The sequence below is a fragment of the Ischnura elegans genome, chromosome 7, assembly GCF_921293095.1.
Source record: "Ischnura elegans chromosome 7, ioIscEleg1.1, whole genome shotgun sequence".
NCBI classification, from domain to species: Eukaryota; Metazoa; Arthropoda; class Insecta; order Odonata; family Coenagrionidae; genus Ischnura; species Ischnura elegans.
Genome location: NC_060252.1, coordinates 55,822,135 through 55,849,955, shown reverse-complemented (window position 1 = coordinate 55,849,955; position 27,821 = coordinate 55,822,135). Strand labels below are relative to the sequence as shown.

Sequence of the window (27,821 nt, the reverse complement as noted above, 5' to 3'; positions counted from 1 at the left end):
TCATTTTTTTCTCTATCAGTGTTATATTCTACTTACTTTTTCAACATATGCTTTGGCATAGAAGTTTCCGAACAAGACGATGAATGATACCATGTATATGACTAGAGCATATTGCATCCATAATGGGAAGTCACATCCATTTTTAATGCCATTAACACCAAGAATTAAGGCAGTGGTAAACTGGACCTGAAATTTAAATCATAAATGTTAATATTTCATTTTTGACTGATAGATGCCTTAATAACTTTTATGCTTAGTCAATAATTGCATTGTGGTAAATTAATATTTATTTTCATTTTTATTATCATATATGCATTACACTGAAGCAGTATTTCAACATACCAGCTGCAAAATGGTCAAATACTTCTTCCACCACAAATATTTGGATACATTTGGTCCAAATGTTGAAAGGCCATAGTAAGTGTACATCAAAACATGGATGAAGCTGTTTACCATAGCAGGTAAAAAGGCTGAAAATGAATTCATAATTATCATATCATAAGGAAATACATTCAGTTTTGAAAGTAAAAAAAGCAATATCATTAAATATTTTGGATTGCCTGTTAAGTTAGCATAATGGAAATTGGACAAGTGGAATTTTCCTGGAAAACCTTTTTTTTTTTTTTCAAGATTACTTCAAACATCATACTAAATACCAAATAGAATTGATGGCAAGAATCCTTTTGGGATAAGTATTTTGTTAAGTACGATTACTCATTATTACTCATGAGTCATTAACATTAAAAGGACCATGATAGGTGAGCTACATAGAAGAACCAAGTCCCATAATTTTGACAGATGTAATGTCTTTTAACTATTTACATTTTTTGGCTGTACCCATTTATTATATTATTTAATGTTACTCTTAGCTTCATTTTAAATCATACATGATTGATTTACGGCGAATAGTTTTTTTTCCGTTAAAAATTTTTAATTTAGCAGTGCCCTTCTTCACGGTACAGAAAAATCTATTTTATGTGAACATCGCCTAAAATAGATATAATAAAATGTATATGTATAAGCATAAATAAAGTTAACATAAAGAAGTAGCAACAAAGAGACTGGAACATAAACGCATGACAAAGTGGTGGCGTGGAGATGGAATGATGACCAAAAACAGAAAATCTCACTTCGACTGAGAATCCAACCCGATTTATTTTTCCTTCAACATCATTCCATACGTTTATATGTTTTGCAAACGAGGGTTTTATGGAGTGGAAAAAAGACTGCAAAACAGGCAGCATGTGGACACAGGAAAAAGAAATTAAAATTACTTACTTGATCCACTTGGCACCCATTTGATTCCTATCCACCACAAAGAAAACATCGTGGAGTGATGATAAACATGGAGAAAAGTTAACTGGTTTTCTTTTTTTCGTAAAATAAAGAAAAATGTATCACAGAATTCAAGCAGTTTTGAGAAATAGTACCACCAAACAGCATGTGTTATCTGAAAAGAGAATAGTGAGAGTTAATAAAACTACATGAAATAATTAATAAATAATTTATATTAATAATAATCAAGAAGTTAGTATTTCACACCAAAATAGTGCAAGTAATTTACTATTAATATTTTGCACTTCAAGATAGTACATACTTTACAGTGATTTCCCTCAAGGTAAAGGCAACCATGCACTTCCAACGTAAAAATATTTAAGGGCCATAAAATCTCATGATATTGCAAGTTTGCTATGAAATAATAAAAAGCCAAAGCGAAAAATAGATTTGATTTGCGGAAATGTGTGCAATATTTTATGGTATTGAAGAATTTCTTACAATGTAATTATGTACTTACAACCACTGGTATTATCACTTATTAAAATAAAAAAAACTTCTAGTGCATGCTATGCCATATACATTGCCCCAGAAAAGTTCATCTGCAAGTCTCACAAGAGATCAAAAGGTGTAAAGTGGTTTTATGTGACAGTATATTTATGTATTAAAAATCAAGTAATGTTTAAATATTGGTAAAAATTGGTGACATTTTATTCAACTGACTGGCATTAAATATATGTATTGTTAAAAACTCTCAAGTGCCTTTGGTAACATTGGAAATGATCAAAACATTTCGTACTTCCTTTTCCTGTCATTTTGGTTAACAGTGGAGTTGACTCAGTGTTATTTTTGTGATGATGGCCACATCTTATTCAAATCCTCATTAAGTAAGTTCATTTTCTTTCATAGGAGCATGTTATCCTTACCCGTATCTCATCAGGATGCATGATTTGTGTTATCGGCTGGCATACATAGCTGTATCGTAGTCTTGTTGAGGCAATGAGTAGCTGAAAAAAGTTTTAACAAAATTTTAATGAATTTGGAGAAACTCCATTAGCTCAAATTCATTTGCCATTGAATAATATCCTTTACCTCTATGCAGATGTATAAGTTTAGTGCTGCCATTGATAAATTATAAGGAACAAGTGCAAATGTTAATTTGAAAGGTTTCCTCTTTTTCATGAGCTTGGGGCCAATCCAAACAATGAACAAGTACACTGCAGTGTAAAGTAGCGTGGGCAGTGGGGAATCCACTAGTAGCCATCCTTTTGTTCTCACATCTGAAAAATTAATCATATTAACAATCTTACCTAAAATTCTGTTGTAAATCAAAACAAAGCGTTAACTACAAAGTTTTTTTTACCTGCCAAAGACAGCGTCCATAGATAATAGTTGTACAGGCCATATACAGTTTCCTGTGTGGAGTTGATGACACTTGCAGACATACTGATTCCTTTACTGAATATATCTGTGAGATACGGATTCATGATTTATAAGTTTGTGTTAACAGTTAAACATTAAATTTCCTTTTCCAATGGTGTTAATTTCTTTCAGTTAGCCTCTCTCTCTAAATTACAACAATGCATATTTCCATTTCTCCAGAAGTAGATTAGTTAGTAGGTTATAGCTCCAAAAACAGAAAAGTGCCGAAGTCTGAAAATCCAAGGTGAAAATTGAACCTTTAGATGAAATCAGATCTTGTTTGAAATTGTGCATTTTCCAACCAAGGATAATTAAGTAAAAAGCAGTGGTAATACCAGAATACTAGAAGAAAGCAATTATAGTAGAGGTAATCGCTCTAGTAGCAATAAACTATTTCCATGCATTTCCTGAGGAAATTACGTAGCGTGACGCCAGAACCCAATTTTGCAAAATGCGAATATACGTACTATATATTACATGTGTTGTACTGATATTAATGAATAATTGTATTGATTGTTTAAAATTAATCCATCTTTATAAATTATGAGTGAATTTTGGCAAAAAAAAGAGGACAGGTTAGGTATATGGGTGTTGTTTCAGGGGGCATGGATTGCGTGGCCCCCCTAACTTAAATGGTAATTTGTCCAAAAATTGTACATTTAAGGACATTGAAAACAAAAACATCAAAATTTTAAATAAATTTTAGTCTGCGGTATGACTTAAACTGTTTTCAGAGGCTAATTTAAACAAATTTTCCAGGAACACTAAGGGACAATGGAATATCCCTTATTTCAAACCCCCAGTAGGTTTGTTTCCCCTCCGACATAAAACTCTAAACTTCACCCATGGTTAGGTATCCGTTTAGGCATAGGGTAAGTATATACTTACTCTATGGTTTAGATGACAGTGATGAAGGGAAAGTGATCATAATTTTCAAGAGGTTATTGTTTTCTAGAAGAATTCTGGTTAACTGTCAACCCATTATGACCCATGTTGCTTCTAGGTAACATCAAAAATGTATAAATTTTCAGCTCTATTTTGGAAAAATCTACACAACTTGTTATTGGTTTGGTAAAGTTTCATGGCGAAATATTAAGCTGCCTCGATGATTAGGACTAAGTAGAAAATGTTCACTTTTTCAAAATGAGAAATCTTTAAATTTGATTTTTACCAGAAGCAATTCTGGGTTAGAAAGGTTTAATGAAAGAATCAAGCAATCCGTAGTGCATTTGAAAATTATAACCCTAATTATGTGTAATTTTGTGATTCATCCTTCATTAATGTTCTATTGCAATGATAATGATATTTTTAATGGACGCGTTTATACCCGTAAATAACATTACATATTATGGTTTACGTGACAGCTGAGCGGTTACTGAGGCTGACGGAAACGGTGTTCGAGTGTGACCCCAAATTCATGCATTCCGGGAAGGTAGGTAATGGAAGGAAGACAAAGAGAACTATAAAGGAGCAAGAAAGTGGGCCCAAGCGACCCAGTCCCCGTAAGGGGACTCCCATTCTCTCATTGACCTTCTCCCCAACCCCCGGCACCTTCTCCATTACGCGCGTATTATTTTTGTGCTCAAAGCCACCAACAAACTGTTAAACCTGCGATTTTCCCGTTTATAATTGCTCATCGAGTGATACGGCGAAAATTCCATGTGTTTCGCGGACTTTTTCAATCGATTTCGCGGTAGTGATGTACTCGAGAATCATAGCGTTCGCCTCGAGGAGTAAAACGCGACCCGGATTCGAGATCACGGGGCCAAGCAATTTGTTGATTGCGTTCACAGTGACATGAACAGGTGGTCTACCGGAACAGGTGGCTTCTGGAAGTTGTGTCTTTAAGTTACAGAGGTTGGTTCCGATTTAACTTCACGTAGTGGGCGCAGAAGGTGGAAAACGTGCATGGGTACAGGATGCAATTTTTTTTTTCAAATAAATATATCAGCACGAACCAAAAATGCTCATACATTGGTGAGATACTAATACCATTTAATAACGATATGTATATCTAATTCCTCGAGGTTGTGAAGGGTGGTGGTATCTGGGTTCTGATTGTTGGGTGGGAGGGTTTCGATCCCTGGTTATCGGAAATGCGGTGCTCATGCAGAAAGGGTGAAGCCAAGTCCAAACAAATTATTTCTCACTCACCAAATTATATCAAGCTCTCATGAAAAGGGACGTAACATCCACGGCGGGCCTGTAGGGAAGAAGAAAAACATTCATTAGCATCTCGTCGAAAGATATAAACAAGCTGACTCACCAGCTAGTTTCCACTCGTAAAATCTCGCGGTCAAATGGGTTTGAGGAACGTTTCTGCGCGAAGTAATACGTGGATGGGGAAAATAGCGTCGGGTTCACTTAAGAAAACAAACCAGAAGCCTCCAGAGTCCAAGGGGCTTCAATTATTGGGCGGCTTCTCAGCTCTCCCCTTTCTTCAAGCTATCCCGCTGAGCAATCAAGTCCATGCGTCCGAGAGATGGATTGCTCATTGAGGTGAGTATTTAACGGTTTATCTCCGACGAATATCCTAGGCTACAGCGTTCACCACACCATCTCAAAGCTTACTTTCGACGGAGAGCTGACTTATAATCGTGGGGGTCAATGGCGCCATGAATCACTGGACTGATCCCCGCCCCGCCTACTGGTCGCACACATGGAGCGGAAATCGATACCGTCCCATGAGCCAAGCGTCGCGACGCCCTGTCTGCCCGGACGCTCGGCGCCATATTCAAAGAGTTCCGAAAATGCATTACTTCGGGTAAAACATTTACTTTTACCCTGATCGCATTATCGATTGATTATCGTCACCAAACCGTTGCTGATTTCAGACGTAAGTTATTCTTTTCACACTTATTCCAAAAATATTTCGGAGATTGATTTATTATTTACGCCACAGTGTTCATCCCCTATTAGAGAACCATGTAGAGTAAAAACTTGTGCTGAATGAGTTTAAATTGGAAACAATGAGGTAAAGAAGAATCATGCATGATTTACTCTTTATGCATGATGTAATTAATAAAGCTAGTTGCATGGAATTGGCTGGAAAATTGAACTTTTTAGTCCCATCAAAAAAGTAAGGCTAAAAAGTACATTCTAAGAAGTGTAAATACAAATTATTGTATGAATGCACCTATCAATATAATACGTATCTCATTCAATGGACTTTCAAGCGAATTAAATATAAACTTACATAAAAGAAATGTTTCGGGGACAGATATCGTCGATGTTAGCGACGTTATAAATTTTTGCAGAATTATTTTATGTGGCACACAGCTGACCTTGACTGTTTTGCTATAATATATTAAGTTCTTTTAGTATTATGATTGTGCCTAATTATGATTAATTGTGAAAATAGTTCACCTTATTATTGTGTTTTCTTGCTAAGTGAAATTAAATTATTCAATTAAACTAATAATACAGTAACTTTTTTATTTTCCAAATGTTTATGATTACCAGAAATCTACCCGTTTCAACGCGTCAAGCGCCATTTTCAAAAGGCAAATACTTTAAGTAAAACTCGTCGCCTTTTCAGCTATATTAATTTCCTATGAACTTATAATAGCCTTTGAAATGTGATGCGTGCTCTTAAATCTTTTAAAAATCGCACTTGATGCATTGAAAGCGGTCGTAGTCAAGTAAATATAAAAGTGAGGAAAAGATAATGCTGAATATCCCTACTGGTTGAAAGCGCTACGGAGTGAATTAATTGTGTAAAGCTTGGTTCAAAGCTTGGGGTACTTCGATGAAGTTTTGCACGGGTAATAAATGTGATACGATCTTAAAAGGTATTTCGAGTAGATATACCAATTCCTGGAAGAAGATATTTATTTTCAGCCACACCCATTTCCAGCCAATAAAATTTGAAAAAAATGAAGTTGCGATTGCTAAAAATTATTTTCTGCGTAGGTGCTAGAAGCATCTCATTAAACTCGAGCAAGCACCCTGGATTACAAAATCACCAACTCCATCAGCTCCTACAGAAAATGATCAGTTTTTTCGAAAGCTGATCGGGTTTTATCCCTCACTTCCATCACTCAGGATACGCGAAGCTCATTAAAATAATTTACGCAGAAGCATTTTTAGATGCAGGATGTTTCAGTAAGGAAACTTGATTTCTCTTTTTAGCTCTTTTAATTTCCTTTGAACTTAACTGGAGCTTTCCCTTAAAAGCAAGTCTTCTCCTTCATCGCGATCAATCCTTAAAAAACGCTTTTTCCCTTATTACTCCACCAGATCATCCGAATGGCTCTAGGTATCCCCCCAATCAATCGAATCTGTCAGACTATTGAGCTATGCCAGTCGTTCTTGGGAAATCGTCCCTTCCCCCTCTCTCTCCAAAACGTAGTTTCAACAATAGCTGAATATTTAGGCAAAGATTTTTAGCTAGGTAGCTGTTTCTAAACAATGTTAACGCTCTGATTTTTTCCTTACCATAATAAATGTAAATTAATTCACTTTTCAAATGGCATATTTGTACAAAATATTGTTTCTGTACTAGGTTAGGAAATTGCCTTGTTTAGTCTCCTTTATGACTTTATCATTTCTTGTTTAGTTTGTATCACTTGATAAAAAATGGTCCGCTAAATACTGGAATAGTTGCACAATGTAAATGATTATTCTTTTAAATTTATAGAATCCTTATATGAGGCTAAGTAGCCTCCAAGTATGTATCAATATTTGTTAAAAATTCTGTATTGGGATTGCGAAATATTTTTTTTCTCTCTCTCTCTGTTCATACAAGAATAATTGTAGGTACATATAAGACGGAGAACCACGACCATAAGGGTTTATGCTGATAACTCATTACCAGAATAACATCCACGAATTCTGAGCGCACGATGCTGCGATGAGCGATCGAACGATGAGCGTCACTCCGTATATTGCGAAAGAATGGCGGTCGTTTTGTATAATATTAGAATGATAATAACCACGATCTGCGGCTTAACGTAAGCAGGCCCGTGCTGGACCCCTTCTTAGGGCGAAGGGCAGTCATTGCTAGAGGGCGCCAGCACAATGGAGGGAGAGGACAACCGGGTGTGCGTCTGGGGGTTATGGAATATAACAAATAAATTTTGAAATTTTAATCATTACCCTCTTGGAATCGAGTCTTACGAGATTGATTTATATTAATTTTAACAGGGGCGCAGCCAGGAATTAAGGGTGGGGGGGGGTTTAAGTGCAGCTAATACCGGGGTGTGTGGTGGTGTGGAGTACCCACCAGGATAAGCGGTAGGTGCGAGATTATTAAATGGCGCAATTTTAAGATAAACGATTCAAAATGGTGAGTTTTACGGCTTTCTGAGGGATATTTTATTAATCCTTACACATTTCTATTAGTACTATCAATCCAGTTAAGTAAAATGGATTAAACTTAAATATTTCTCTGAGCTCTGGGGGGGGGGGGGGGGTTTAACCCCAAACCCCCCCTCGCTGCGCCGCTGAATTTTAATAATTATTTTCTTTACTCAAGACGTTGTTAATTGTGCTGTTAAATGAGACATCATTGAAATCAAGTTAAGTGCTCAATGTTGGTATTCTGACTGCAAATTCTGTCAGTTTCGGATCAGGAGGGCGCAAAAGATTTTCACGCTGTTGGGCGCACGGGATACGTCCCGGCGGCCCAGCACGGGCCTGAACGTAAGACAGTGACGCTGAATAACAGCTAACAATAAGTATAATTATTTCATCAGAGGCAGAGAGAGAGTTACATACTAATATATTTATAGAGAACTTTAAAAACTTATCGCTATATATCTGAGATAATTATCCCAATGATCGGGTCATGAAATTTTATAACTATTTACAGTAAAATTCCTCTTCATTTACATAATATTTGCCGATATAGTAGTGAATAGGAGGTCATCTGAATGTTTAACTGAAAGAAGACTCTTATCGAATCCTTATGCCTGAGGTTTTATAGGACTGGTTATTGAGGTTTAATAGAGCACCCTAGGCTATCTTATGAATTTTCCATTCTGAACTCATGATTCAATGGTCACATCCTCGATTAAAACATACAAAGGTGGTTGATTGGACTGTTTTTAGACGTCCGAAGGTATTCCACGTTCAATTTGAGTTTTCGTGTCATTTGAAATGACGCGCGAAAGTAGGTATAATCATCCATCAAAAATGATGGGAGTTGGCAGAAGAATGGGACGTCAAGATGGGTGGGCAGAGGGTGACAGCTCCCTTCCTGATGAACGGAGATGAAAAGTACGAATCGAGGTCAGAGAAACGAGTGTACTATGAATCATCAAAAAATTATGATTATTACTTACGTCTTAAGGCCGAAGATGTTTCTGCGACCAAGGGTTAAAAAATTTAAGGATGAATCTTTATGCTCACAATGATACCTACGATTGTGCCAATAAAACTATGGTATGCCAAACAGTCTACCAGTGGAAAACAAGCAGTGAAATTCCTTTGTGTGGTTCTCAATGTTATCACTTATAATATCACAAGCTAGATCGCCAAAGAGAGAAATTATTCACTTCGAAACAGTATCTATCCGTATTATGTGTTCAAGGAAATAATATGACCTCAATTTATTTCATCTGATTACAGATTATAACACCTTAATCGCCTTAACAGATTGTAATAAAGCCAGATACGATAGTTCACAAATATATGTTCATAATGCAGTGGCGCAGCGAGGGGGGGGGTTTTGGGGGATAAACCCCTCCCCCCCCCCCCCCCCAGAGCTCAGAGAAATTTTTAAGTGTAATCCATTTTACTTCATTGGATTGATATTACTATTAGAATAGTGTAAGGATTAATAAGATATCCCTCAGAAAGCCGTAAAACTCACCATTTTGATCCGTTTATCTTAAAATTCCGCAATTTAATAATCTCGCACCTACCGCTTATCCTGGTGAGTATTCCATACCCCCACACACACCGGTATTAGTTGCACCTAAACCCCCCACCCCCCAGCCTAAATTCCTAGGTGCGCCCCTGTCACCATGAATCATCTCAAATAGATGATTTTTACTTACGTCCAAGGCCAAAGATATCTCAGCAACAAAGATTAAAAAATTGGAAAATTTTAAGAATGAATACCATTGTTGACAGAGATATTCATGTTTTATTTCACTTACTGATCGCGATTTTGATTACCTTTCTTGTAGTACTGAAATGATTCCTTTTAAAATAAGCAAAAGTTTGAAGCATCATTAATTATTTAGCCTTGCTAAATATGATCGGTTAATTTCAGCTCTCTTCCTTTTTTACGTCTCCACGGTCAATTTACTTCTTCTCTAGTATTATCTTAGCTATGTGAGTGAGTCACCTTCAATTTTCTCATGGAGCATCCGACCCACTCCGTTCTGTCAAATTTAATGTGCCTCAAATAACGGTATCCACAATGATCTTCTTGAGAGGACTCGATAGAGTTCAATTTTACAGAAAGCTGGTTTCGAAGTATTAACTTTAGTTTTTAAGGCATTAAGTTAATGTATGTACAATGGACCAAAGCTGCTATTATGAAAACTGTAGGGATTTCTTTTCATTAGACCAGTATTGCACAAGGAGCAACGTATAGAAAGCCGGTATGATTAATTTTCTTCGAGCTTACTACTATCTTATTCAGTGTATTTGCCTCATTATTCTAAACAAGATAGTTCTAGTCACTAAGCCGTTCTTCTATTAACAATGCTGGTATTCTCCTACTTTTGAAGCAATACATTGTCCTGCAGAGTAGTTGCTCCATTTATTTCTAGGTCCGGGAGGACATAAAATGAAGCTGATGAAATATAAAATATCAAGATGAGCATTTTTAGCATGCTGATGTTAACGCTTTGCCTGCTGTGGGTGTAATTTTACGCCACGTGAAATCCTTCGATTTTTGCTACGGGCGTAATATTACGCCATCCGTCTTTCGAAAAAACGTAGTTTGCCATTTTTTAACAAAGCGGTAAACCTTTCAATCTAGCCTCTAAATAAACAAATGAAAAAAATAAAAGCAAAATTTATTCTTTAAAATGATATCAAGCACTAATTACTTTCATCAAATGTTAGTTGTTAAGAAATTACACAAAATTATTGAAAATGGACAGCACTGAAGTACTGGCCTACCCCTTTAAGTTCAGCAGGTAAGTGCCATGGTTGTCAATTACGAAGGGATAGAATGATACATTCTAAGGGAATACAACACTTCCGCGAAAAAGATAACAAAAACGTCATGCAGCTGGTTCCGGCTATCGGAGGAAAAATCGGGATAACAGCAGGTTCCGGTGAGAGTTCAGCAAATATTATGTGGTCATGAAATCTCGTTCTGACATAACGTTGGCCACGAAAAATCTTCGTTTGCTCAGAGAAACCTGTTTCTTCACTCTCGCCTTCCCAAGTGCAAGTTCACAAAACCGGATTCAGCTGTTGGGGCAGGTTTTGCGAGGCACGTCATCATTTGGTAAGAGTTGATTGGTGGTCTTTTCAGATTCCGTATCTAGATCTCGGCACGGAGTCATCGGAGAGAGTGAAGATCCTCCGAAACCAAAATAAACACAAGGACAGGAAGGGGTTTTGTTTGCCTCACGTCCCTCAAGTATGCGAATTACAATCAACTCGCATTGCTCAGGTTTCACAATGTACAGTAATTTTTCCTCATAGTTACCCATTTAAACAAATAAACCGAACGTTAAAAAACTGGGTGAAACTCTTATAGCTCTTATACTCATTGTATTCCCTATGAATGTATCGTTCGATTCCTTCGTTATTAACAAGCGTGAATTATTAACATCAGCGTACTATAAATGCTCTCCATTAAATACACCATCTCTAACATAATAAGTCTTATTGCAGCGGTTTGCGAGGCAATGTGTAAGTGTTTGAAAACACAAAAATTGAATCGTTATGCATGAAGCTCGAAGTTGTCATAAATTATTTCAGCCAGAAATACGCTCATTTGATTCGATAGCCGTAAATAATTTATTGTGCTGAGGCGACCAGCGGGAATAACCTATCGGTGCATAGTTATCGCCCAAATTTAAAACCCATTTTTTAAAAGACTCGGATACACTTGGGCTGACCTGATTCCGACCTGAAACAAAAACGAGCCGAAAATCTTAGTTGTTTCAAACCCGTAAAAATGCGTTTAAAAAACGAAGAGGAAAAATTCCTCCGTCCCAGTCGATGGAACGCCACGTCTCGTCGTATCGAGGCTTCGGTTCCTTTCGGGGGGAGGGGCACAACGGTTCCGGAGGGATGGTTATAGGTATCATCCGAAAACGCTCCGAGGGCTACTCGCACCGTGGACCACGAGCCTTCTATTTCAAATTGATGATCTTAGCCTACTTATGCGTGAAGGGGAAGGAAGAATGAGGCAAAGGCACGCCGCGGCGTCCGATCACACCAAACGCCTCCCTCTCCACATCTTTTCCTTCCCAACCCTTTCTCTTCCGCGCCGGCAACTCAGGGGAGAATGGGGAAAGAAACCAACTCTATACGGTCATCCCTCACCCACCCTACACTTCATACATTTTCTCCCAAGAACGGACAGCACTCTCAAGTCGTTTTAAAGGTGGGCCTCAAGGTGAGGTAGAAGAAACGTTGGAAATGATACATGCTATATGCATGAATTTGACTAGAGAAAAAACTCTCCTGTCCCGGGATTCCATGCGCGGCATTAAAGGCCGTTATACATGGAGCATATCATTGCGAAGTTAAGCAAAGAAAACATTTTTCAAATTGCGAGAATTAGAGCAGGGGCTATTTAGCCATCTCTCATTCTTGCAATTCACCGCTTTACGCTACACAATTTTCACTGCGCCTTCGTGAATACGTCAGATTACGCAATGACGTGCCCCGTGTAAAAAAACCTTAACGCAGGTTTGAGGCTCTCAACCGGATGTAGCTTCATTGATGTCCTGTATCCCTCGCGTTGCCATCCATGGTTGATCACGTGGGCGTAACACATAGTACTTGACACTGACAATGAGCCTCGGTACAATTGCCATGGGAATTCAGGAACCGTGGTGGTCAGCGCAATGGCCCGGAAACCAAAAGGTCCGTGGTTCGTTTCCAGGTTTTTTCTCATTGCAATTCATGTAAATTCTATCGCCGTTCACGTGGTCAGGCTTCGAAATATTACTGATGCATACGATGTAGCTGAACCCGTGTCTCTTGAGAATTCAGGATTGCGGTCTTTCAAGCATTAAAAACCTCCTCTTAACCCACCAGAATTCCAAATACGTCACCTGCGTATGCCTACGTATTACTTCTATCGAATTTTCTACAGCCATTTCACCCCACCCTCCGAGCTGATACCTTATCCATGCCTCCGTCACCAAAATTCTTTTTCAAACAAATAAAGTTTTCTCAGTAATGTAAGTCGTCGGTTTTTATAAAATTTACAATCGCATCGGAACAGTTCCCAGATTTTCCGTCGATAAATCGCTCCAATCTCACCAAACCTCGACGTTCGACTCTGGCATCGCCACTATATAGGCAGCCCCTCTCTTCCGAAGCAGATATAATGGCGAATATGGAGCCCTTAGCCCGCTTAGAATCTCTAGAAGAATCTTGCTAAATTTTTGACGGGGTTTTCACTGGATGTTACGCGAATTAAAAAAATAAACATTTCCGATTTAATCTCGGCTAAACTCAGCGATAATTCCTCACTTAAATCTCGGTACAACTAGCTTCATTAGTTCCAAATATTGTACGATGACAATTCCTTCTACGATTCCTTATATGGTTGATTGCCGAGAAATAAAACCATTCTTCTATTCTTACAATAGGGTGGTTTCCTATTATTTTTTTATAGCCTATATCGAAAGATTATTACTTCTGGAGTACGTATTTCACGCATTTCGATTTTACATTACGATATCTATTTTTCGCGATGAAATGAAAAGTGAAAATTTTCAAGCGCGCGAAAACGCGACGGGTAAGTATGAATGCCGGGAAGTCTCTCCGTGTGACGTATTTCTCGTTCCCGCTGCCGCCCTGTGAGGTGACCTTGAGGGAGGCTTGAGCGCTGATACGACGCAGGCTGCTAGCTGGTAGCGCTTGGCTTAAATAAGGATTATTAATACCTTATCAAACGAAGAAAACTTTCCGACCTTAGCCAGTTTTAATAAGTGATTATTAAGACATGCTTCCCTAGGCTCTGCGCCTCATTCATGCATTGGTGATCTCAGACGATGTATAACTCCTAACTACTCGTATACTCTACTAGGTCCCTGTGACGTCACGTGGAGTGGCATCGCGTGGGCGCAAATCTGGCCGTTTTCAAATGAGGATAAAAATTGACCCTTGCCATTCGTCTACACCGGTATTTCTAAAACGAAATAATTTGTATATTATAAATACACTAATGGTGGGTAACGAATCGCAATCAATGCCTTTCGTTTCTTAGATGAAGGAAACTACCCTATTGCAGAGCATATCCATCACGGCACGGCCCCCCCTGCTCAGAATCGGTGAAGGATGATCAGTTTCACGTCTGATAATGAAAAAGCGAATAGGTCGCGCGCTTCAACTTTTCATGCAGAACACAGGGGGAAGATAGAGTAAGGAGTGAGGGAAATCACAATCGAGACGGAGGGCAAAAAATAGAAAAATCGCGGAAATGAAGACAAAAAATGTTTAAGCTCCAGCTCATTCTTTTGTTTTTGTGCTGGCCAAAGGAGATGTAATAGTTAACAGTGAGCTTCTCAGAGAAAAAAAATTCAGCGGAAAACTTTCGGAGGACGGATGGTTTGAAAGAAGAATGATGGTTCGAAGACGATGTAAAAAAAAAAAGCCCAGAAACCTTTCCCTAAATTTGAGGATGGTTCCCCATCGAATGGTCCAAAGGGTCTCGCCAGAGGGATTGAGTGCAGAAAAATGAGCACATTTGCCGAACGAAAGGATTCAAGAATATATCGGAAACAATTTTAGAGATTCTCTTTGAAGATGTTTAAGCAGGATACGTAATCACAGCTGTAACCTCCATAGCGAGATGCAGTCAAAAATTTATAAATGGCGCGATTTCATTACGTTAACGTATATTTTATCCTGTAGTACAGCTATTATCTTTTACAGGAAATCCATGCTATAATAACCAAAATGTTTTAGCAAATGTTGAGAAATACTTTCCCTTCAATGCGATCAACCCATAATACAATAATCTCTTGATACATTACTAAAATATTGATGGCTGTTTATTTGCGCAAGAAATATATTTTTCAAACTCACCAAGAAGAGTAACAATAGACCTTATTCTTATCTCTCGTCATCAATACTACATGAAGTAAGAAAGGAGTCAAGTACGATTATCCCAACATGACCACGTGGCCTAATGGATAAGGCGTCGGACTTCGGATCCGAAGATTGCAGGTTCGAGTCCTGTCGTGGTCGTCCTAATATTTTTACCGGTCTCTGTGCCTGCGGAGTATTGTCCTTGCCTAATTCTGAATTTGCGACATGCCGACTTCTTACTGCAGTATCTACTGAGGTATTTAAACTCTTTATAATTTAATTTTTTTTCAAAAGAAAAATAGCCTACAGGATTTCTAATTAATCCAAATATGCAATCAAACGCCAAGTTTTTCATCATATTTCATCATCATATTTCCCACGGCATCAATTTCTTCGAATAAAAATATCGCAAGAATGCTTTTTTACGAGAGTCATGTCAGTTGGCGTTTGAGGATCGTATTTGCTACTCCGAGGTTATTTTATTTTTCGTTTATCGTTTCCCAACAGGTCTCCATGAGACCGCGGAAGAATATGTAAATTCCCTAAATTCCCTGCTGCCAAGAACTCGCGTCGCTAATTGTGTAAAAATACCACTAAATTTTTGAGCCAACTTTATGCTGTTTCAACACAATATTAATAAGGCCGCTAAATTCTGGCACCAACGGAATAATTGTCCTTAACGCATATGCGACTATTCCCAAGATTTGTTTTGCGTATTTTCAACTATATCACAGCCAAAATGTCACCATAATATATTTCTTGCTTTTAGGCATTCATTGCCGAAGCGGAGGTATTTTTTATTGCTTGAAATACAGTGGAATAGTGTGGAAAACTTCAAAACACAAGCTGGTTGGTTTCCCTAAAGGTATGAATTCAGTGAGTCAAAGAACCTTGGGTCAACTGAGCAGGAATGGCTTGGCCATGAATAATACAAGCGAGGATTCTCAAGTCCATCTCTACATGTGTTTTTCACCACCGCGCATTTAAATGGGTTTACTGAAGTCTCCACTCGGTTCGCTGACGGACAAATTGATCCGAGTTTCTCGGAGAAATAAGATATAATTAAGGGTGCTAACCGAAATTTATTCACATAATGATGTGATATATCAAATTCTTAAATTTTCAATGATATTCCTCGAAATTAGAAACATTATACTGAAAATTATATGGGGAAAAAACTGGATCGCATTGCACTCATCACCGCGCCGCGGACATTTTTCAAAAAGGATTAAAACGCGACCGTGGTGGCAACAGAAATCAACCTTCTACGGGATGGAATTGGACCTCTTCTATGGAGTCCCCTTGGGCTTGGCTTTTGCAAGGTGAATTATCGTTCGGTATTTTTTTCTCAGCCTTCTCCGCAGATATAGTCTTGGTTTCATCGGGGACAACAACCGGTTCGGCTGGTTTCGCCATCGCGCGGAAAGTGATTGAGTAAGCGAGGTGCGAGGTAAAGTTATCGCGTCCAGACGAGTCTGCCTTCAACCAAGAATTTCCTACAGGTGTGGGGAGGTAGGCGTGAGAAAGAGAAATGGCATTGTGCTGATTTATCAAAAGAAAATAAAAGTGGTTTGACCAGGACATCAGGTGCAGGAAGCTCTATGACAACATCATGATAAAGTGCTTGTATTGGATTGCGAAAAAGGGCGTTTTACGTCACTGGGAACGTTTTTTTTTTCGACGATTACGAGGGCATTTAATTTCTCAATTGTCAAAGCTATAGGTGCACGGGAGCAATACATTTCTCCGATTAAGTTTCTGCAATTGCCTCGGCCGTGATCGCGAATTTCTAACGGTGTTGCAAAAAAAAAAGGAATGCTCTTTTGTTCTCTCGCGCGCATGAATCATAAACTTCGCTTGACCGGTGCGCGTTTCAGGAACTTTATTGTAGCTTTAAAAGCTCGTAAAAGGTACAGCTACGCCGATGGAGATTCTGGGGAGGGGGAGGAAATTGTTTCACGGTTGAACGGTTTTAGTTCTCCCTTAAGGATAGATTACGGGGTGAAGGAAATGCTCCACAACTGCCACTGGAACCTACCCATTAAGTGATCGAATTCAGCCTCAACGCTAAATTTATTTATGACATGCTGCGAGGGAGTCAAGCTAATTTTTTGCTGTCGTCGAAAATAATTCGGGTAGCGGTAATTTTGCAATATTCGCAGGTTACTTGGCAGGTAGCAAAGTCTAAATTTAATGAAGTTTTTTCTCATATAGAATAAGCTAATGCCACATTAGGTGTTCTAGGATTACTATAGCATTCATGATTCAGTATCTCAATTGAAAATACCAATATCGAGTTGATTAACCTACGAAAGTACCTATGAAGTTAGGTATGCGAAACAGTCTACCTTTGGGACACAAGGAGTGACATTCCTATGTCTAAGTCTCCATTTTATTAATTATTATTTCAAAAGCAAGATCGCCATAAGGAGAAGTCTTTCATTTCTAAACAGCATGTGTAGGTATTATGTGTTCAAGGAAATAATAAGTCCTCAATACTGTCTTTACAGATTGAAATGAAGCCAGATACAGTTGAAGTCGCGAAAAAAGCGCATAGTTAACCTTTTTGTAGGTAAAAAATTAATCTAGTCCCTATCTTCGTAGAAACAATAAATGTAACGCACACAGAAAAAATAGGCGCATATTGTTCGCGGTTGCACCTCTGGACATTTCAACAATTAATTTTCAGTTGTACAGTATACTTATGCCTGATTTAAATGAGCATAAAAGTAGCTTCGTCAATATTATCTGTTTGCTATTTACAATTATTTTCTTGTCTTGCTTATCTTCTTGACAGAAGATCTGGCAAAGTTTTTGTATATATGAAACTGTCTTCAAACACGCTTTGATGTTGCCATGATGCGTGGTGACTCACCCCCAAGCAGCTCTAAGTATTCATTTTCTGGTAACGTAACTCTTACTCTAAACTGTCACGTTGGCCCTTGCGCGCTTTCTTCGACACGTACGCATATTTGCGCTTTATTCGCTGTGTGCTTTTTGCGCAAAATCCGCTAGTTCACAAGAATATAATCTCTTCGGAGAAATTAGGGTGTAAGCGAGCGATTCTGACGGGAAAAGGATCAAGTAAATGTTAACCCCTGAATTAAGATGAAACTATTCCGGCCAGACTTACAAGTGCTTACACGTAGCAGCAAAAGCCTCACGCACAATTAGCCGAGTAAGATCCACCGCTTGACCGAAACGCTAGTAGGTTGAAAGGAGAGAAAAAAATCACCGGAGGATGAAACGATGTGGATGTAGGTCAAGAATCATTGCCAAGGCTTCAACAGCGTGAATCGCAGAATCCCGTTCACGATATGTATGTGAAAGCAGGCTTCTCCGAAAGATTGGAATGAACGAGGATAATAATCTATCGACAAATGGTACGTAAAAACTAAATAGAGATGACTTTCGCCCAGAACTCATACTGCTGTGCCTGGCTCCTGTCCTCACTAGCTGAGCTTTCTTTTTGCGCCACAGATTAAAGGTAAGTAATGTAACTGAAAGCATTCGGGTGCATCGGAATGGAAAGTACGTGTATGAAAGTGAAGATTTGTTATACGACACGCATCTTTTTACATAAATTACTAATTTTTTATGGAAGTTATTTTTAACTCTCCGGTTATTAAGTTCAAAGGAAACTTCAATGTCATAAATTTCAACATGGATAACTGAATAATTAAACAAATAAAAATATACATAACGAAATGGATGACTCATCAACGAATTTTCATTTGCCCGAAGCAGTGAAATCTCCCAAAAGACAACATATAATGTGACGCCAGTCAATGTTAATGATCAAAGAAGTTTTCCCTGATAGACTGAAGAAGGTAGAAATTTTTAAGTTCTCCCCCACAACCTTCAATATCCTCACTCCTCACCCAAACCCCATCCTCCACCTTACCCCCTCCCTTCAAGCACCAAGTCATATATAAGGTGGAACTCTTTAAGACTTCCTTGATAATGTTATTTGCAGTGGCGCCGACTCCTTGGGGCTTGAGGGGGCCCGAGCCCCCTCAAAAATTCATTATGGGTGTGAGGAAAAAATGTGTCAGGCTTGTCGATTTTCCCCGGAGTGACCAGATATCGAGATTCGAGTTATCAGGGTTCTAATATTGATCATATGACTCTTCTAAAATGCTTAAAAAACTTAAAACTCACTAATTATAAAATTTCCCGGGGCAAGATCCCCGGTTTGGGGCCCCCAATGTTTTTTGTAAGTCGGCGTCCCTGGTTGTTTGTAACGACGAAACGCGTAGTGTCATAATAAAACCCAGTGGAAAACTTGCGATGTCTTATTTTACTAATATTAATCCATTTCACTTAATTTGATTAATATTACTTATAGAATAGTGTAAGGATCAATAAAATATCCCTCAGAAAGCCATAAAACTCACCATCTTATGCCATTTATCTGAAAAATTTTCTAGGGGAGGGACATCGCACCTCCCGCTTACCCTGGCTGGTATTCCACACCCTCGGACACCCCAGTGTTAGTTGAGCCTAACCCCCCCCCCCTAGCCTTGATTCCTGGCTGCGCCCCTGACCGAGACTACCGTCTTTTATCTCCGTGGTAAGTCATGCGGATATGTGCAGGCTAAGTACAAGGTATAACCGATACCTTCAGGCTTTACTTCGTGAAACCTTTCCATATTGGAAATAAAGAAATAAAACTTTGTAAGGTTCATTATTATTTAATCATGGGCACGACCCGGGTTTCGTAACTTGGTTACATCGTCAGGAGTAACATATACTTGACGATGAAACCAAGTTACGAAACCCGGGTCGTGCTCGTAATTAAATAATAGTGAACCTTACAAAGTTTTATTTCTTTATTTCCAATAAGTACAATGTGTTTCTAACGCTACGTCCAAAAATATACCATGTCATATCGGGAATCTTGATCGTAACAATGACCAACCAGGCAAATAGCGAAGTGGTTTGGAGGCAGACCAATTGTGTGCAGGACCCGGAAAACGAACCTAATTTGTGAAAATATGGGAAGAAGCCGAGCATACTATAAAGATGAAGCAGATGACACACGAAGTGGAACAAGAGGATGAAATGGGGACTCATCTGCTCATGAGCATGTTAGAAGGCTGAGTTCAGGAAGCGTGAATGGCTATTTCAACGCCCGAGGGAGCTTTACGCGAGTACCTTCTGTACAGCATTAAAAATCTCTGGAATTTACAGCTGACTTTTGATTGCCAAAACATAACACTGTGGCCCTCGACTAGACGCCTGATTTTAATAATGAAGGATTAAGACAGACGAGAGTATGGCTTCCTTCGTAATTTAATGCATTGAGTAGGTACTTAAAGACAGTAAAAGTGAAGATCTAGAGTTTCAAAAGCTTCCCCATCAAATATGTTTGTGATTTCAGGGGGGGGAGTACATCCAATAGCCTCTTTCGCGCTATGCAAACAGTTCGAGAAGATTTTACGCCGAATGGAACGCTAGGTCACAACGTCGTAAGCTCAACAGTGATCATGACTATTGGTACATTGCATCATTTGAATTCATGGGAGATCAAAACGGTCCTAGTGATTATAAATAAGACGTCACAATTCCAAAACTAAACTATATAGCCAACAAGGTAAGATATGATCAAATGAAACCAAAAGTTTATTGATTTTAAGATAGCCAACTAAAATATAAGTAATAGATAAAAAAATTCTGAATGAAAAAAGTGACTTCTTGCGCAGTCACGCTCACAGTTTCAAATTTATATTCACCAAGAATGAAGTTGTCCATTAAAAATATTTATCTTAGCCGGGAATCGAACCCGGGCCTCCCGATCGAAATCACCGTGGTAACTGAGTATGAAAGGCGTATAAAGTACTAAGTTTTAAGCAAGGATGGCAATCGAAGGTAAACGAAAGTCAAAACCAGTAAAATTTTAATAGTTTCGTTCCCGGGAGTGAAATGTAGAAACGAAAAAGAATCAAACCCGGGGAGCTAAACTCAGGGCTAAAAATCGAAGTCAAAACTACTTCGGGTCGAAACTAAAGTCCTCTGGGATCTAACGAAACCTACTCTCCTACGAAATCTACTCTCGGACGAAACGAAACACAGATAATCTTTCGCACCGGAGGGACCACGTGCTTCACCTTCGAACAGTTTAGTTTCGACCCACACACAGGGTACGAAGTATGGTTGAATGAAGTAGAGGTTCGGCCTACCGCAATTAGATGCATGGGGCACTCATATTTTTACCACTAACAGGAGAACGGTGAACGCAAACTGACCATTCGATTTTTAGCTCGATGTTTTCACCTCTGCACACGCATGTCAAACATAATGGGTCGAAACTATTCCCTCTTATCCCCCTCCACTCAACTTCTGGGTTCGAAACTTAACTACGAGCAGCGGTGCTTCAAATAATTTAGTTTCGTTCCCGGAAGCAAGTTTCGCTGGACTGGCAATCGATATATCCGGGTTCCAATCTTGGCTAAACCAAATATTATTTTCATGGTGAATTTCATCCTTGGTGTGCATTAAATACAATTTTTGTCCAAGAAGCGAAAAGAATTATTGAATGAGCTCCTTCTTTGGCGCTTGAACAAGGTCCGATACGTAAAACTGCTAGAAATATCTTCCCCAATCGCAAATATGAGTGACAGGAATTGGGACACGCATGCACACGACTGATGGAGGAAAATGTGATGACTCTCGCTAATAAGCACCGCAGATTTTCCGACGGCAAACATACCTCGGCACTTTTCTTCTTGCATCTCGCACCCTCCGACCTCCAAGCCACACAAAACGCCTTCGAACAAACGAAGCTGTTCCGAGACACGATATAGGTGGTGTAAAGAGGATGTTGCTTGCTTTCCGTTCCCATCCCACATCGAGAAAATACATGCATGCACATTATACCTTTCTCCCTCGAAGGCGTGACGGTCAGAAAAGCGGACGTAGTAGGTGGGTAAGCTTGAGGAGCGAATGACTAAGGAAAATTAAGGCACATTGCCATCCGATGCGAAGGGAAGTCTACGAGTGCGTTCAAAGCGTGGAATGACTTCGAACCGTGAGCGTATCCTCGCAGAGCTCAGGCCAACAGCTAAGTGGGACAACGGGGCACACATCTTGCCTGCGAGAGGATATGGAAGATGATTGATCAAAAATCCATATGAAAACACTGGCGCCCCCGATGCTAAATCCCCTCGAGGGATTTGCTGAATACTTGATAGACCTAGTTATTCCACTCAATACTCGTGAATCCAGGGAATAAAATTACTTTTTAGAGGAAATTTAGCGAATTTCAACTGTTCCGTCGAACTAAACTTCATAAGTGTTCATGGTGAAACAAAAACCAGTGCTGTTCCACAAACTTTTTATTATTAGCTGTCAACTAGTTACGACGTCTATACCGTCATTATCAAGACTAACCAAGTCTTGATAATGACGTCGTATCAAGACTAACCAAGTCTTGATAATGACGTCGTATAGACGTCGAAACTAGTTGACAGCTAATAATAAAAAGTTTGTGGAACAGTGCTGGTTTTTGTTTCACCATGAACATTTCATCGTTCGACCAAGTAACGCCCAAATCAGTTGATTTTAAACTTCAGAATATTACGAGCAAAAGATGAAAAGAATACGATAGAGGTCAGTGGCGGATCCAGGATAGGGAGAAGGGGGGGGGGGGGCAAGTGGGGTTAAAATTCCAGCAATTGTGGGGGTCGGAAAAAATTACCATTCTATCTAGTGTAAATTGGATACCCAAGGGGGGCTAGTGTCACCTTAGCCCCTCTCCCCCATAGATCCGCCACTGATAGAGGCGTTGGCTGTGAGAAGATGGGTTAGAGGTGTAATTGGCTCGGGTTCGAATCCCGACAAACCAAAACCAAATATTATTTCCAAATATATATATTATTAAAATATGAAAAACTTATACCAGCGCGCGTGAATGCGTACAAAGTCACTTATTTTATGCAGCGTTTTGAAATTCGTCGCCTCCGAATAGCAAGAAAGTAAGGTCTCTTTCTCCAACAATGGCGTAGTTCTCACCGCCTACGTCGCACGTACCACCAAGTGAACTTGTGACGTCAACACCTTGCTAGGTAAAACCATAGAGTAAGTATATTCTTACTCTATGGTAAAACCCATCACGAAGTTCGGTCTGAAAAGATGGATTGGTGGTTTAGTTGACTAGTACGCCTGAACCGGAAATCGGGAGATCCGTGTTCGAATCCCGGCTGTGCCGAATATTTTTTCATGGCGGACATCATCCTTCGTGGATGTAGGTCAAGAATCATTGCCAAGGCTTGCACCATTGCCACCACCGTACCCGTTGGTTTGACTGCGTACTGGTCATTTGTTTCATGCAGTGCTTTACAATAGAGGAGAAATATAGGTTATATATTCTAGACTTAGTGAAAATAGTAAAAATTACACACGTGGGAAACCGAATATGAAGAAATCTGACAGGGAATCGCGGACTGGGTACCAGAGACACCCGAAAGAAAAAGTATGACATGAGTGAGCACACGCCCTTGAGAATCGCTGAGGTGAGGATGGCTGGAAAAATTAGGACAAAAAATTAAAGAAGAATAGGATTCATGAACCGTGGGGGGGAACAATAAAAAAATCAGCTGCGGAAGAAAGCCAAATTTTTTGAGTTTGAGGGTGGGCCAACTGAAAATTAGGCCATAGGGGTTTGATCTTGAGGGGAGGGGACTGCAGACATCAGCTTCATGGCAGGGTAGGGATGATCATGAGAACACGCACACACATCCCCATATAATTGAGCGAGCTGTCTCGGCAAGCGTGAGATACTGAGAGAGCGGTCATTATTAATCGGTAAATAATTGTCCTTTCCGCTGCCCAACCCCACCCAACATTTTTTTTATAATTCGCGTGAGGCCCACGCGTAGCGGCGTGGATCGAGAGTGTTCGGCGTGACTAATAGGTGCACGCCGACGAAGCGAAATTTGTCACCTAGTTATCCTCTCCTCCGCAGAAGAAAACCATTCCATACGTTCGAGTTTTTCGGAGATCGGGATTGGTGTTGAGGACGGTAGGGGGCCATTGTTTCGTGAAACTGGGACTTTTGGACGATCGAAATTTTTGACCCGATTTGACGACACCCTTTTTTTAATGCTTTCTCCAACAAGTGACAGTCGACGACCGAAATATCAACGAAATGCGGTGGAATGATACAGGGTCGAGAAAAACAGTGTCACGAAATTTTAACCTTGGACGGGTGATGCCAGTAGGAATTAAAATTACTGAACATTTTTGGGTCGACAATGCACCATTTTTTAAACTGCTGAAACTTTGAACCAATAGCTCCGATTGGCCGCGAGTTTTTGTGAACTGTTTAATACCAACAAATATAATGTTTAAGGAGAATGATGAACAAAATTCTCAGAGCAGCAACACCATAAAATATTAAAATTAGGTTTAAATTAAGGTTAAACTGCGATAAAAATTTTGAATACACTTCATGAAACGTGTTGCCATTTTTCATTTCAGTGTTAATGTTCGAGAAATAATGAAAATAAGACGTTCTATGAGGATGACATAGAGGGAAAACTGTTCCCCTACAATCAAGTGCTTAGCCGTCATAAAAGGACTGAAAGAAGCTGGTTTGAGATCATGATACAAATGAGTGTTTTGACAAATCAAATTTTCCGACCGAATAACCCTTTCAGCACAACAGCTGAAGGACTACTCCGTGAAGTGAATGAATAATGACATACAAGCAGCGCTTTTCCACAATCTCATTAAACATGCTGCGCGTTTAAGCCACACGCTACCCGTTTATGCTACTGTTGGCTGATCTCGTTGCGTGTTAGATAAAATAATCAAAAAACAGTTCATGTAAAAGTGATACGCTCAAGGGCGTACTAAGGATCAAAACTTGGGAGGGCAAGCCGTGGAGGTTCAAGATGTAACATTTTAGCACAGAAAAGGTTAATGAAACAAAAATTTTAAGAAAAATATGACAGAATTATTAGTTTATAATATTAGTTTCTAGGATAAATAATTACTCTTATTATAATTCCCTATCTTATGCTTATATAATATTTCTGCGAAAGAAAATTTGTTAAAAACTTTCGTTTTGAACTAACTTTATTTTTGCTATTAGGGGGTGCAACTTTTCCCTCCTGCCCCCCGCTGGGTACGCCCATGGATTCGCTAATATTTTTCTAAATGCAGAGTGCGTTAATTAGGATTTTGGAAACTTGTTTCATGTATTTCAACTGTGCATACCTTCCGCTGCATAAAGGCCAGATCTGTGAATTACGACTTAATCATGCGATAGACGATTTTTCTTGGATTCGGTTCACAGCCTCATGAAAAATTAGGACAACCTCACGCCTCGGCACAGCTGTGCCCTCGTCCTAGTGTGATTTTGCGGAATGCCTCCATTGTGTCCGTTTCGAGAATGTCGGACAAAGGGTTTAAGTACGGATGTTGTGAAGGAGCTGGACCGCTGAGCCACCCAAAGCCATTGGAGACAGTCTAGCAATAATAATAGCAATGATAAGCCGTCATTCATATGTTTCTTTCTCCCTTCCGCGAAGCAGAAATTGAGTGAAAGTGGAGATGGGATCAATCGGGATGTGGGAGATCTCCTCTCCCTCGCTGAACTCAGCACATCATCGACGACTCTTGAGTTTTGTTCTACGGCTACGAGGTCGTTGGCACGCGAGTGAGCGGCGAGTTCCCCGCACTTCGCTGCTCTTTTTTTGCGGGAAACGGGGAGTCGCCACCGTTCCCCGAGATGTGTGGAATTGACTTTGAGGATAGACACGAAGGGCATCGAACCTGAATTATGCACATTCTTTCGCTTTCTCTTCACTTCCATCATGCCAACGTATGGTTTAACCAAAAACTTGTTTTATAACACAACCAAGAAACCAAGAGATATGGATAAGATATAAGAAAACCAACTTATTAGATATACGGATTTGTAACTTTTTCGTAAAACATGTTATATATCACTTGTTTTTATAAAATTTCCGTTTTCAATTTGTAGGGGTTTTCCCTGATTTTTAGCCCGATTTTAAAGTTGTATCTTGGGTTAAAAGTTACACATAACATGTTTTACGAAAAAGTTACACAGCGGAAAACCGCTACGAGTGGGAAACCGACAACTTTTTGAATAACATGAATTTTTGTTGTATATCACAATGTTATATTTAACATGTTACACGGATTGGTAATTTTTTCCTAAAACATGTTACATGTAACTTGTTTTATATAACATGTTACGAAGTGTGAACGCACCCTTAAGATTGCCCTTACTTTATATCCATTACAAAGCAAGTTTTACTGCGAAATAAAGTCAAGAAGTAATAGAAGACTGAAGAAAATTTGTTCACATATTACCCAGGTTGCTAGTTGGCTAGTCGGCAGACCAGTATTACTTAAGCACACGGCGTTTATTCATTCCGATGACCTCAAAATTTAACGCCGAATTCTGAACCGCTTTTCGAATGATTTCCTGCATTCCAGAGTCATCTATTTAGAAAAATGTTGGAAACTGATATGGTCGACAATTTTCATTCAATATTTTTTCTTTTCGCAGGCGATGTCTTAACTTCTCCTGTCACATTCTCGATCGGTAGCTTACAAGATAAAGCGTAATTTCTAAGAGGTGTAAAAGCATTCCATGAGAGAAAAACAGTAACTCCTTGAAAAGCCAATAGACTACTAAGTTTCACTCAAGGCTATATATTTTTTTAAATCGCATACCTCCTCAATTTACTACGTACAAAAAATATGAAATAAGATCCCAACCGTGAAACAGATTCTAAAAATTGTTGTTCCATAAATTAAGGCTCTAATTTACTACCCAGCCGGATTTTATCTCCCATTTTCCATAATGTCTCGATATTTTTATCCACGCAGACTTTCGAAAGCCTTATTTTTCGATATTTTCAATTGAGGAAATAACGGAGCACCTTTTCCTCGCCTTCTTGGCAACAAAAAACCACCTCTTTGGAAATCAGCTTGGAGTCTTATTATAACTCAGCACCTTAGAGCGCTCATAAAGTTTAATATTTTTCCAGAAAAGACCACTATGCTGCATTACCCCCGATAAACTATGGATTTAAAAAAATTTCAAGACGATTAGGTCGACGATGTATTCAATTGATGGTTTAGGGTTCGCTGATTTTTCAATATAATATTTTACATAAAAGATGATGGGGCTAATTTTATAGCATTGAGGTACACATGAATAATTATCATTATATTGTAATTGAAATTTCTGTGAAACTTTAGATACATTTATAAACGCCATATGGCATAATTTTCTTGAATTACAACAGAATGGATTTTGTATGGAATTACTCAATATGTCTTAATAATTATTCCCAAATCCGTTAAATAATATTTCTAGTGAATATAAGTTGGGCTGAGGCATTTTCTAAGTCATCTGACTTTAACTTCAACCATTGGAAGCTAACATATTTGTTTGATGGATACTTATGATGGTGATGGATCTTAATATTAGAAAATGAACTTAAATTTATCGTGTAGCCATTACATCTATGAGCAATAGTACCCACCTAAGTTCACGGATACCAATGCTCCGCCTAAAATCAAGAACCTATTGTTAAAGCCACCGTCGCGACAAGCGTAAAATTTAAGTAACGAGGTCCTTATGGTCGTGCGATATCGAGATTTGAGACCACCAGCAACAATTGCAAAGTTGTTATCCACCGCGACCTAGCTCATGTAGGCAGTGGCGGATAAATATGGGGGGCGCAGGGGTCGCCCCCCCCCCCTTGTGGGGCCGACCGTATTGCCAAACATTGCAGAACCACCATTTTAACTTTTTTATGTCATAAGATGCCATTGTCTTGTATTTTAATATAATCATTTTCATGAAAACCTTCTTAAACTTTGCATGTGACTTGATTCTTTTTTTATTACGATAAAAGTAAAGGTAAAACAAGGTATCTTTACAGAGTTTTTTT

At 39.1% G+C, this 27,821-nt stretch overlaps 1 protein-coding gene and 1 non-coding gene across 8 annotated transcripts in view; one reads left to right on the top strand and one right to left on the bottom strand.

The window, feature by feature from the left end:
• Positions 1 to 27,821, bottom strand: part of LOC124163086 (elongation of very long chain fatty acids protein 4-like) — an 89,230-nt gene that overhangs the window by 948 nt on the left and 60,461 nt on the right. For 3 of the 7 annotated variants that reach the window (XM_046539879.1, XM_046539878.1, XM_046539881.1), the window contains 7 exons: positions 4,852 to 4,900; positions 2,639 to 2,743; positions 2,368 to 2,555; positions 2,202 to 2,282; positions 1,279 to 1,450; positions 343 to 470; positions 37 to 186 (listed from right to left, as the gene is read on the bottom strand). In XM_046539879.1, coding sequence (XP_046395835.1) covers positions 37 to 186; positions 343 to 470; positions 1,279 to 1,450; positions 2,202 to 2,282; positions 2,368 to 2,555; positions 2,639 to 2,720 — 801 coding nt within the window. In that variant the 5' untranslated portion in view covers positions 2,721 to 2,743; positions 4,852 to 4,900. Of the gene's footprint in view, positions 1 to 36; positions 187 to 342; positions 471 to 1,278; positions 1,451 to 2,201; positions 2,283 to 2,367; positions 2,556 to 2,638; positions 2,929 to 4,851; positions 4,901 to 5,075; positions 5,332 to 27,821 lie in introns of those variants that run through there. The other 4 variants (XM_046539874.1, XM_046539877.1, XM_046539876.1 and 1 more) reach the window with 3 other exon arrangements.
• Positions 14,970 to 15,042, top strand: Trnar-ucg. The gene has a single exon. It is a non-coding gene; the product is annotated as a tRNA-Arg (tRNA).